This window comes from Lynx rufus, unplaced genomic scaffold (assembly GCF_022079265.1).
Source record: "Lynx rufus isolate CCGP_SWC_20201006 ecotype Redwood Valley unplaced genomic scaffold, mLynRuf1.p SCAF_3, whole genome shotgun sequence".
NCBI classification, from domain to species: domain Eukaryota; kingdom Metazoa; phylum Chordata; class Mammalia; order Carnivora; family Felidae; genus Lynx; species Lynx rufus.
Window position 1 is genome coordinate 1,619,634 of NW_025814845.1, and position 12,420 is coordinate 1,632,053.

General features: G+C 61.8%; 1 protein-coding gene across 1 annotated transcript in view; it reads right to left on the minus strand.

Moving 5' to 3' along the window:
* The window catches only part of WFS1 (wolframin ER transmembrane glycoprotein), a 29,085-nt gene extending 16,931 nt beyond the window's left edge, over window positions 1-12,154 (minus strand). The window contains exons 1-2 of the mRNA XM_047091601.1: window positions 12,043-12,154; window positions 5,455-5,687 (exon numbers count right to left, since the gene is read on the minus strand). Coding sequence (XP_046947557.1) covers window positions 5,455-5,686 — 232 coding nt within the window. The 5' untranslated portion in view covers window position 5,687; window positions 12,043-12,154. The remainder of the gene's footprint in view (window positions 1-5,454; window positions 5,688-12,042) is intronic.
* Between the last annotated feature and the right edge of the window lie 266 nt (window positions 12,155-12,420).

Here is a 12,420-nt window from a genome sequence, read left to right on the forward strand (position 1 = left end):
TGGGTCTGACCCATCCCCAGATTCCGGCCAGCGTGGGACAGCACGACTGGATACACGGCGCAGGATGGAGGGACGAGGGGGTGGGGGCTGCCAAGGGAAGGATCGCCAGAAGGGTCTGCGGCCTTCCTGTCCCCGCACATGCCAGCGCAGGGACACAGCCCGTGCTCGGCACGGTGACTGCACTGAGCTCACCCCGCACCCCCACGGCTGGAGCAGGTGCTCTGCAGAAAGGAAAGAGGGTGGTGAGCAAGTCTGGCGTCCACTCCGGACAGCGTCAGGACCCCGGCTGCGAGCTGGGAGGCCTGTGCACGAAGCGCTCCCACGGCCGACAGCCTCATTCACGAAGAATGCTAGCAAGGTCTGCGGCGGAAGTAGTTTTGAATTGCGGAATGCACACCCAGAGCTCTTAGGAGAGGAGCCACCTGACGCCTGCAGGAACGATAACGACCAAAGCTCTTGTCTTGGGCGGCTGCTGCCATCCCACCTCCCCAGTCCCGCCCCGACGAGTCTAGGCCTCCTGGATGCCCTGGTCCTCTCAGGACGCCTTTCACGGGGGCCCTGCAGTCAAGGACACCGTGTGTCCTCGTCGTGTGTCCGCATCGTTGCTGTGGCCGTCCCGCCCCAACAGGTGCCCATACTCAGGATGGCTGGGTCCCCTTGAAGCAAGAGGGAGACTTGTCCAAGGCCACGCAGCTCCCACACCTGGGGTGGCTGGGTTGCCCTAAGCCAAGGGGGTGTCCCATACCCAGGGAGTGGGGGTTGTCTTGCACTAACAGGGTGTCTCATCAGCCTTTGTGATGCTGACTCTGATTCTTATAAACAAACGGTGAAAAATCCTTGCCACCCCGTCTCTGCCTGGGGCTGGCTGAGCTGAGGCAGGGGTCCAGGCCGGAAGGTCAAGGCTGTGGAGGTGTTGCCTGATGGTGGCGGGGGGGGGGGGGGGGGCGCAGCGGGAGGTTGCTTCCTGGAGGAGGTGACACCTGAGGATTGGGACATAAGTGGGTGGTTAAAGGTGACCGATTAAGGGCACACTGCCAAGTTTCCAAAGGTCTCAGGAAACCACCGCGCCCAAGACAGACTCACTGCCCCTGCCGTCCTGTGACAGGACATCCTACAGCGAGGGGGTCACAGCACAGGTGGGGCGTCCAGAGAGACCGGGGCGTGAATCGGGATCAGAACGAGACGATGTGTGCAGAAAACTTCCTCAGTTATCAGTGGCTGGCTCCTCGAGCAGAGCCTCAGAACCCATGTGGTCCACTGCTGTGACTTGTCCCTGGGATGGCAGGGCCTTGACACTCTGCTTCTGCTCATGGTCCCACATCGGTATCGGTCCAGACCAGACCATCAGCTCTGGACCCCACCACCCAGCCAGAGACCTGGGGGCCAGCCTGGCTTCGTGCAGGTCTTAAACCCTCCAATGCCCTCTAAAACACCCTTCTCCTTATCACGACCCCCAAGGGCCCACCTGGCTGACCCCCTGCCCCTGCACTCTGATCCCTGCCCCAGGCCTAGCAACCAGCACGCCCCGTACCGTGCTGACCCTTCTTCATTTACCCACCCAGGACCCCCCCCGGAGGGCAGAGCCCCTCCTGTCTTGCCCACACTGGGCAGCTCCTCCGTCAACACTGGGGTGCCCAAGGGCTCCAGCACCCCCATCCGTGGCCCCGCAGCTGGGAGGCTGTACAGGGCTGGCGGTCCCATTGGAGACCCGCCGCAAACCGAGGTCAGCAGAAAGGGTGTCTCGTGCTCCCCGGGCCCCCATGACATCAGCTCTCCCTAGCATGGTGCCTGCCCGCCAGGACCGTTACTGTTTGCTTCTGACTCCCCGTGGCCCAAGGGCTCCTGGGGGGCGGACCCCTCTGTCCTCACCCGAGACCACCCAGGCCTCAGCCCAGAGGTCTCTGCTTTGCTCCTGCCCTGGGCACCCTGAAGAGAGGGCCTGAAGGCACGGGGCACGTGGCAGGGCCCCGCCTGCCACCCCCGGGTAGGCAGAGTCAGAGAGTATGTTTGAACCTCCCCCTCACCAGCTGGGGGCCTCGGGGTATCTACTGCCGCTCTTCCCCTAGGTTTTCTCGTGAAAATGTTGGAGAAGCGAGTGAGCTAAGGCAGAGAACCTCACGCGTACCCAGCACGGGACGTGTCACTTTCACTCTTACTCTCGGTGTTACCTAACTAATGCGCGTCACACGTTTGCAGACACACAGGTCAGGGAATCCACCGAAACGTGCCCACAAAGCCCTTCTGGGGGCAGGCGCCGTCTGGGCTGCGCAGGGCTAGCAGGGCAGGGCCCGCTGCATCCGCCTCAGTGACCAGTGTCAGCCGCAGAGCAGCACGTGGGGGCTGGGACCCCAAGGCCGTGAGACTGACCAGGGCCCGCTTCCCTCCCCCCTCTTGGGGGTGGACAGCAACCAGAGGCCACAGCCATCTCCTGGCTCCTACCTGAAATTTGCAGTCTCGACCCCGCCCTCCTGGGGCTGTTTTGCACACTCAGATTAAAACCAAGTGTGTTTCTAGCCCTGGTTTCCGTGCCCTGCAGCCGTGAGGCATCTGTGGCTGAGATCCCAGGGTCAAGCCCCCTTGCCTGCCCAGAGGCCTCGGAGACAAAGCGGAGAACCGGGTGATCTTTCAAGGAGATGCAAAGATCAGAAGTGCCCAAGGACCGGGTGAGTTTCTGGAATAAAGCAGGCACTGGCCCAGCGTGAACTGTACGGGGAGCCTCAAGCCTGCTTCAACCAGAGTTTGAACTCTGCTGGGCGGGGTTGGTGTTAACCCAGGAGACTCGGGTCACCTGTGCACCCGTCACACAGCAGTGGGTCACCTGGGCAAGTCTGTGCCTCAGTTTCCTCCCCTCTAGGTGGGGTGATAACAGAACTTCCCTCACAGGCTGCTGTGAGGGGTCAGACGTGGCCCACACAGATAGACACAGCAGGTGCTCACGGCGGGTTTGGGGGTTCCGCACGGGCGGCATGGCTGAGCTGGGGGTGGTCTACTTAAGCGGCGACCTGTCCAGAGGAAGAGAAAAATGACAAAGCCTGGGTGAGATGAGAAAGGGGAGGTGAGGTGTGGCCAGGGGACCGTGACAGCTGGACTTCCTTAGCTCGTACAGACCACCTGGGGGATGAAGCCTCACCTCAGCAGCCTGGGAACAAGGAGCGAGGTCATAGCATCCCACCCATCGGCGGTGACAGAGGAGGTGAAGAGAGCCCCCACCCCCTACCACACACACACACACACACACACACACGCGCGCACACACCCAGTTAGCGGCACAACAAGCTTCCCTTGGGGGAGAGAAAAAGTCTGGTGCACACACACGGCCTGAGCCAACATGAAGACCAGTCCAAAGAGGGGTTCAATGGGGGATCATAAGATAGCAGATGCCCCCCAGGAGGAGGTCTGCAGAGGATCTGGGTGAGGGAGCCGGGGCGCCGGGCTGTCTGGTGACTGTGCTGCAGCTCAAGGTACAGACGGTCGCTGTGCACCGGCACGGGGTGCCCGGGGGGACCACGGGCCCGGACTCGGCCCTGCACCGACCCGCCAGCACGCTTCTGCACGCGCCGGGGCCTGACGACGGTCTGCCCGGCGTACAAGGTCCCGGCAGGACTCCACGTGCTGGCGAGGTCGCGCCCACTCCTCAGACGCAGGAACAGGCTCGCCGTGGCCTCCCGACTCCGTCAAGGGCACGTGGCTGCGGGGGGTGCGCCACCGTGAGTCAGGCCCCGGCCCTGCCCGGGGCGCCTCAGGGCCCCGACAACAAGTGACGGTTCGTGTGCAGACACGTGCCCCGGGGAGTCCCGGCCTGGAAATGTGCACAGAGAACCGGCAGCGGAGCCAAACTGCAGAAAGCGTTTTATAAAATGCAGGCCTGTCTCGACACACTAAATCCCGAAATCCATTTAACTGCCCACGAGCGGCGTTTGCTTTTACATCAAAGGAAGAGAAAGGACACGATCTGACTGCAGCACGCGCAGCGAGAAAAGTGGTGTTTTGGAAATTTCTGTTGCCACCGGGTGTGTGTATGTGTGTGTGTGTGTGTGTGTGTGTGTGTGTGTGTGTGCGCATGCGCACACACGTGTGCAGGCATGCAGGTCAGGTAAGGGCGGCTCGTGTACTGCCTGCTGTGGGTCAAGGTCAGAAAGTATAGGAGGCAGCCGCGCCCTAAGAGCCAGGTAGGATTCCAGCAGGTGGAGACAGTGAAGGCACATTTTGGGCGGAGCTTCCCACATGCGCAGGGAGATGGGGAGGCCTGGAGGCTGCCCTGGGGGACAGAGAACAGTCTGGGTGTGCAGGGAGGAGGGGCCGGTACCCCAGGAAGACAAGGAACGGGACCTGGCGCTCTGAGCAGGACAGCATGACCATGACCCCACCTGTGCTCGAGCGCACGGTCTAGGTGGAGGGGTTGGTTCCTTTGGGAGTGAGACACGCGCTGCAAAGTACGGGGTAAAGTGCCAGAAAGAATGGAGCTGACAGCAGCTACACTCGCCACAAACATCGGAGCCAGAGGCTTGGGGCTCCTGCCTCTGAGTGTCCACGAAGCTCACGGTGACGCACGGCCGTTCCTACCCACAGCAGCCTCCAGAGCGTGAAGAAACGTCTCAGACGAGGCTTGTGCTCCGGCCCAGTGACCAGTCCTGCCCCCAGCTCCCTCCCAGTGTATCTCCATCACAGGCCAGATGAGTGTTATCCCCGCATCCCTCCCTTCCCAACCTCACCACCGTCACCGGAGGTCCAGGCTCTCTCGGCCGCCATGCCCTCTCCTCCCACCTACCTCTTGTTTGGGCACCGTCTCTTCCCACCGCCGCGGCCCTGGGCCCAGGGCCACCTCGGTGCTCCCCAGGCCACATGCTTCCCTCTGCTCTCCACCAGACTGTGGGCTCATGGGAGTCGGGGGCAGACCCGACCTACGTGTGCCACCCATGCCCACTCAGGGCCGTACTCGGGGAGCGGGAGCTGGATGGAGGACGGCCCAAGGGCTAGTGCCCCTCCCCCAAGGTCAGCAAGACAGCCAGCACCACGGCCAACCATCCGGTCCCACTGAGCCCACGCACCGGCTCACCTCTGCCCCTGAGAGGTGCCTCCGGGAAGGCCTCAGGGAATGAAAACCTCAGAGGGGCCCAAGAGTGGGGAGGGGGGCGGCCCTTAGCTGTCCAGCCTGGGGATGGGGGACCATGGTCCACAGGGCACTGGGGACTGGGCCGGGGGCAGGGGGGACCACATGGGCTTCCCTGAGCGCCGTGCGGGACCAGAGCAGGACCTCTCACCCACAGGACCTGCTGAGGGACCGGCGCCAGCCCCGAGGGTGAGCCATCAGGTGGGAAGCGTGACGTCTGCGCACCAAGAGCAAAGCCCGCCGTGCGGGTGGGAGCCCGAGGGCCCTGCTCCACAGGGAGAACCGCGCAGGGCGCCTGAGCCACGTGTGCTGAGGGCTGCTGCCTTCCAGGCCCCGCCCCTTACCTGTTCTGTCCGCTCGTTCTTGGCTCCGAGGGCTCGGGGTCCGGGCCACGGCTGGGGCAGCTGTGTCTCCTACATCCGGTCCGCGTCCCACTTGGGGTCCAGGGGCTCGGGGCACCCCGCTCTCGTCCTGCTCCACCGAGGCAGTGGCATTGAGCCGCGAACGGGCCTGGGGCTGCAGCGGTGGTGGAGGCTGCGGGCCAGAGGGGCTCGCAGAGGGGGCGCCGGGGTCCATCCTGTGGAGGAGAAAAGCCGAGGGTAAGACACGCCAGGCGGGCCAGGCCCAGCCTGCTCGGGCCTCGAGTGTTGGGCAGAGAAGGGACAGAAAAGGGAAGTGGGGTAGGGGCCGCCTCACGTTCTGTAGGGGAGGGAAACGCCCGTGGAGCTGGGACTCAGACCCGCCCAACCGCAGAGCCATCCGTGCTGGCCCGAACCACAGGACAACCGCGGAGCCCGAGTGCCACCAGACACGAACACACCCTAAAAAGCAGAGGGGAGCACCTAGGGACAGGGGGCGAACCGGCCCAGACGGGAGAGCACAGACCTACAGCCACCTCGTGGCAGGGGGCGGGGCTCCATCAGTCCAGGAAAGGACCTCACGTGCTGTTGAGCAGCAAGGCAGAAACCGGCACCGCCACAACCGAGGGCAACCGGAAGTCACGGGGCAGGGAGCCGGAAGCTCTGGGAGGTGCCCCAGGGTCCTCGACCCAGTGCCCTGGATAGACTTGAGGGGGACACAGGCCCCTGACGGGGTCTATGTGTGCGCTGAGCAGGGGGATCCGGCGAGGCTTCTCCTCAGACTCCAAAAAGATGTCGTGACCCTCCCCGGGACTCAAGGCCACATCCACCCCCTTCTGCTAATGGAACTCTGGCCCCCCCCCCCCCCCGGCTCTGCGGTCCTGAGAGGGCCACGCCCCTCCCCGCACCTCAGTTTCCTCCACTATGAATGGGACAATCGCCCAAAGTGAGGGGGTGCCGTGAGGACGAGATGAGGCTAGAGACTACAGGCTGCACAAGGGGGCCAGGGGTCCCCAAACACCCAGCTCCAAGCACCTGCAGGGTAGATGCTCACCAGATGTTTCTGGAGACCGTTGTCCCAAGAAGGGTGGAGGTGGCCTGTTCCCAGGGTCTACACTGCCGTGCTTGCCCTGTCCCCAGCCACAAATGGGTCCGGGAGATGGGATCTGTGTCTGCCAAACAACCCCACCGATTTCAATCTGGACATTCCTGCCTCAGAGGGATAGAGTCCTTATTTAAAAACATCTCCCGGGGGCAAAACAAAAGCCTGGCCAAGCCACGTGACTCTGCCTGGACATCGATGCGCTTGGTGTAGCTTCCAAACTCCTGGGCTTCAGGGAAACCAAACAAAGAGGCAAGTTCCGGGAAACTCGCTGTTCGGCGCGCACAGACCCGAGGGAGCACGTAGCCAGCGGCGGGCGGGGAGACTAGCGGGTGACTTGGGACACAGAACAGAGTCCTGCCGAGACAGCAAACAAGTCTGTTCTTTAGGCCACACCGGGCCACGTCCTACCGAGCCACCTCACCTGGCCGGCTGCCCCCAGAATCAAGTGCCACCTTCTTGGAATGGCAGAGTGCAGCTCATCTTAAGACGGCCACCTTACGCCGGGGCACCTGGGTCGTTGACAGGAACGCACATGTGTCTGGAGCACACCGTTCTCAACGCTTCCCGTGCATTTTCTCGGGGTTCCTCGCACAGCCCTGTGAAGCGGGCACCGCTGCTACCCAGGTGTGACAGATGGAGAAGTGGCTCGTCCTTCAACCCTCACCCCATTTCGCAGATGAGGAAACGCGGGTCCAGAAACGGGATACCTTGCTAGAGGCCACACAGCTCACCGTGTGGGAGTCAGAATTCAAACCCACAAAGCCCGTCTCTGGAAATGCGGCCTCTTTTCAAAATCCGACCCCTGCCACGCCTTCTCTTCCCTCTCCCCTGCTCCCAAAGCCGTCCTCCGCCTCCCCCTGACCCCGTGCCTGCGCTCTGGCAGAGCCCCTTCCCCCAGCACTGGACATCCAAGCCAAGGCCCCAGCGTGCCTCCTTCCTGGGAGTTTCCCCGCTGCCTCTGCTGAGTCCTGTCTCGGGTAACACTCCCCCTCCTACCAGGACGCCCCAGGTCTGGAGGGACAGCTCCGTCCCCAGCCAATAGGACACGACTTTACTACCAAGCAACATGAGGAGTGAATCCCAGTTCTTCCCTTTACCTGTAGCTACTTAACCTCCCTGTTCTCAGTTTTTCCTCATCTGTCAAATAAGAATAACACTTCCCATGTAGAGGTGCTATGGGGACTAAGGGTGTGGAGGAGGAGAACGTAATCTGCAAACTATAAAGCATTAAAAAACAACAAATAAACAAGCTAGTTCTCTCAGGTGCTGAACAAAGGCATATTCAGTTGAAAAACACATTATGAAAGGGGTTCCAGGGAAACACAGATTCTGGCTGGCCTGCGGGCTAAGTATCATGCATCTCATATAGCAGTCAAAATGACTGTTTCAAGTAAAACGGTTAGTAAGAATGAATGAATAAAAGGAAATTAATTTGCAGGGTCTCTGAGAGTTGGTCAAGCCCTTTTGGGATCAGAAGTCTTGTTATTTTAAAGCACAGGAGACAATTCATTGCCATGGCTGGGTCACAGGAAGGATCACAGACCATCTCCTGGTGGAAGGACCCCCCACAAGTGTCTGGTCTTTCCTTTTTTTTGAAAATTTTTAATGTTTATTTATTTTTGAGAGCGAGAGAGAGAGAGAGAGACACACACACAGAGTGTGAGCGGGGGAGGGGCAGAGAGACTCTGAGGGAAACACAGAATCCGAAGCAGGCTCCAGGCTCCAAGCTGTCGGCACAGAGCCCGACGCGGGGCCCGAACCCACGAACCATGAGATCATGACCCAAGCTGAAGCCAGATGATCAACCGACCGAGCCCCCCAGGTGCCCCTGGTCCTTCCTTCTTTGACAAGTTTTCTTTCCCGTGATGCTAGGAGCCCGGAAGGCAGGAGCTGGACCTCATCCACCCAGACTAGCTGCTGCCTTGCCTGACCCATGTTAGGGGCCTAGGGCGCAAGGGACACTGAGGCAGCCTGGCCTCAGGGAAGGTGCGCTGGCCGGGCAAGAAGCTTCCAGGACCTTTTGCCCTGTGACTCTAAGCAATTCCCTCCCCCCCAGACACCAGCGTCCTGACTGCAAAACGGGCACATCATCCTCCCGCTGGGCCCCGGCCCCAAGACTCCTCCAACCTGCCTGCTGGGGGGACCAGTCAAGCCCAACTGCCACCTGATGGCCAGAGCGGGAGCTTGGAACCTGTCATTGTGTCAGCTCCAAAAAAGCAGAGTGGCTGGCATTCTTTCCACGTGAGCACCGAGGCATATTTTTATCCCATCAAAACACGAATTCCAGCACTAAGGAGCTGGGCTGAGGAGCTCCCACCCCCAGAGGGGACTGCACGGACCATGCATCTATTGAGACACAGAGCAGGATGACCACGTGTGGTCTTCTGCCCCAAACACTCTAGTCCTTGTGCAGGCAGCCCCCCCCCCCCCGCTCTCCCGGGGGGCAGGCCCCACCTCTGGAACAAGCCCCCACGGGAAGCCTTCAAGTTGCTCAAGCCTCCACACTAGAGCCCCAGCCCAGGAGAGTAAGCAGGGATGCCCACAGGTTTCACACACAGGCAGACATCAGGCACCATCCAGAGAGACCAGTTTTGAAAATTACAACCCGTCGGCGCGGTGCTGTCCTATACAGACGTTACCCACGACCCTGTGTACAAATAAATGTTTAAAGGCAAGAAAAGTGTTGGTATAACACTGTTAAGCAGGATTTAAAACAGCATGAGAATCAGCCTGTCTCTTTAGAATGACACCAAAACCTACCTGCAGAAAGACGTGGAAGAAAATGGCCCCCGAACTGTCAACACTGACTCTGTCTGGGGGGAAGGATTATGGCTGGTTTTATTTTAGACTTTTTTCTCAATGTATTTCTCTAATTTCCTATAATAATAAGGTTCTTGAAATTAAGACAAAATAGATTTTAAAACCCATCTGCGACTGAGCCCCAAGCAAGAGGACCCAGGGGTTCCCAAGGTCTGGGAGCCCAGCCCCTGGCACTGGGCTACTCCTCAAGACAAGGGCACAAAGCCCTTGGAGGCTCCCAGATACCTATTTTTGCCCCAGAGTATTAAGGGCCAAACCAAGGAACATTCCGGCTCCACTCAACGTGCCAAATGCACAGGAACAAAGTGGGAGTCAAGTTGGGAATACCCTAGTCCTTGATCAAGGACAGTTATGAATGTCTCCCCGGTGGCCGAGCCCCCACTGCACACCAGGCCCCAGGGGGACAGCAGACACGGACAGTGGGCGGATCCCCTGCCAGGCACTGAGCTGGCCTCCCCGCCCCAGAGAGGACCCCCGTAGGGCTGGCCTTCCAGCAGCTCACGCCCAGCGGGAAGGAGGTCACCTCAACAGACAACTACAAAGACAGAGCAGCATTTGGGGCTATAAGCACCTTGGGGGTCTCACTCCGCTTTGGAAGTCAGGGGAGGGATCGACTCAGCCTTCAAAGCAGGCAGGTGTGAGCCAGGTGAGGGCGGAAGGAAGGAGGAGGAAGGAAGGCGCGTGGGCATTCCAACAGGGGACTGCCCAGGAGGAAAGGCGGTGGGGATGGGGTGGGGTGAGAGTGACCAGCAATGTCACCAGGAAGGTGCAGGCGGCTGGGAAGTGACTGCTTGGGGATGGGGTGCAGGAATGAGAAGAAGCTGTGTGGGCGACTAGGGCAGGTTCCCAGGGCCTGAATGAGTGCCAGGCTTTGGAGCCAGAGCTGGGTCCAGGGCTAGAAGGAGTACAAGACAGTGACGAGCAGGAAAGTGACAGTTACAGAACCACCAGGGCTGTGTGGGGACAGGATGGGGAGACCAGGGAAGGGGCTGGGCAACTCTCCAGGGCAAGGTAAGAAGGCCTGGTCCAGAGCAGGTTATCTGAGAGTGGTTCTGGACCCAGGAGAGGCGGGAGTATCACCAACACAATGGGAGGGGTGGGGGCGCGGAGAGTGGCCTGGTCTGTGGCCGGGGGCCACAGCAGTGGTGCCACTTTCCGAGGCGGGGATGTGCGAGAGGGCAGGAGCCCTATAAAGGAGCGTAAGGCTCCTTCCCTATTGTGATTCTTCTTATCACCACCATCGTGCGCCAGGGTTTGGTCTCTGTCCCAGTGCTCAGGCACCTCTTGAGCTGGGGGCCCCTCTGTGACCAGCCCCCAAGGCCTGTCCAGCCCTGGCTTGGGAGGGGCTGGTGAGATATTAAGTAGGGAGTCCTCCACACATTTCATCCTGGGAAGGAAGGTGCGATGTGGTCTCCCAGCAACCTTCCCTGTGCTCAAAGCTCCATGTGCTTGGGGGCTGGGGGGGTCACAGCAAAGGAGAGGTTATACAGGGGAAACTTCCTCTAAATCCCTGGTCAGACACTTTGGGGCTCCCGTGAGAATCACAGCCTCTTGGAGACATGGGGGCCGGGCCTGGATGGTGGTAAGTGTGGCCTCCGGGCTCCCCTCACTAGGGCTGCAGTGAGAGGGGGCGTCCAGCACAGAGGGTACCCAGGGCACTCTGCAAGCAGGGCTAGATCCCAGCGGGAGGGAAAGCCCTTTATAAACAGGCCAAATGCCAGGGGTCACTGTCCAAGGTGAGGAGAGGCAGAACTGGGATTGCTTTCAGTGCAGCCTGGGGCGGAAGTCTTCCCCTGCGCTCTTCGTGGTCCTGCCCTGAGCAGGTCACCAATCCCCAGTGAGCCCCAGCTCCGCCATGTGTCCAATGGGGCCATCATTCCTGGTCCCTTAAGACTACGGGGGAGGGTAGTGTAAATATTGTACAAATGTTAGCTCCTTGGAATTTCTTAACATCAACTACAAAAAAATGGGGTGGGAGGGCATGGCTCCATCACATTCAAAAGGGCAGGGCGAGATTCCGCAGAAAGCTGCCATCTGTCAAAACAGAAAGTAATGTGGCCGAGGTGGGGCCCCCCGCCGGGTTCGCACCAGCCAGGACCCAGGGCTGCCACTCCCCTCCCCCGCTTACTGAGGAGGAGCCCCAGGGGAAGAGGAAGCGCGACACAGATTCCAAGTGGGCTGTGGGGGCTTCGGCCTGACCCCGGGGCTGCCCACTCTGGCGGGCCCGCTCCCCAGTGCGGGCTGGACCCCCCGCGTCCCGCCGGGCAGCGAGGGCCGCCCTGGGACCCGCCGAGCCCGGCCGCCGGCCGCGGGGGAAGGGCCATGACGGGGCACGTCGGGACCGGCGCTGCGGGGCGCGGGCAGGGGTGCCTTCGGCCACCCGCGGGGCCCCGCGATTCCCGGGGCGCCGGGCTGCGGCCGAGGGGGCGCGCACCCCTCGAGGAAGACCCAACCCAAGCCCGGGGAGTGGTCGCCGTGGAGCGGTCGCCGTGAAGCGGGGCGGGACCCGGCCCTCTACCTTCTGGGGAACTTGTGGGGGGCGCTGGGAGCAGTCGCCCAGACGGAGAAACTGAGGCCCCAGGCGGGCGGCGTCTCCCGGCTCTCTTTCCAGGCCCCCGCGGGGCCGCCCCCCGCCCCGAAGTACTTACCCGGTCGCGAGTGGGCTGCACGCGGCGCCGCGACGCCCTCGGGCCTCCAGGCCCACCGAAAAGTTGCTCGCGAGGAGGCGGACGCCCAGGGACCGGAGCGAAGCAGCCGGGCCGGAGGGAGCGACTCCGGCGGCGGAGAGAGCCGGCGAGCGCGGCCCTCCGCGGGAGGGGCGGGGCCGAGGGCGGGGCCGCGGGCGGGGCCGCAGGCCGCGCTCCACTCCCGGCGCGGCTCGGAAGACGCGGCTCCTGCTCTGTCCTCTATGCGGCCGGCACGCCTGCCAATCACCGCGCGCCTCCGCCAGTCACGGCGCGCCTCGCCGGGGCTGCCGCCGACCGCCCCCTGGCGCCGCGCGGTCGGAGGGAGCCGGGGGGCGGGTC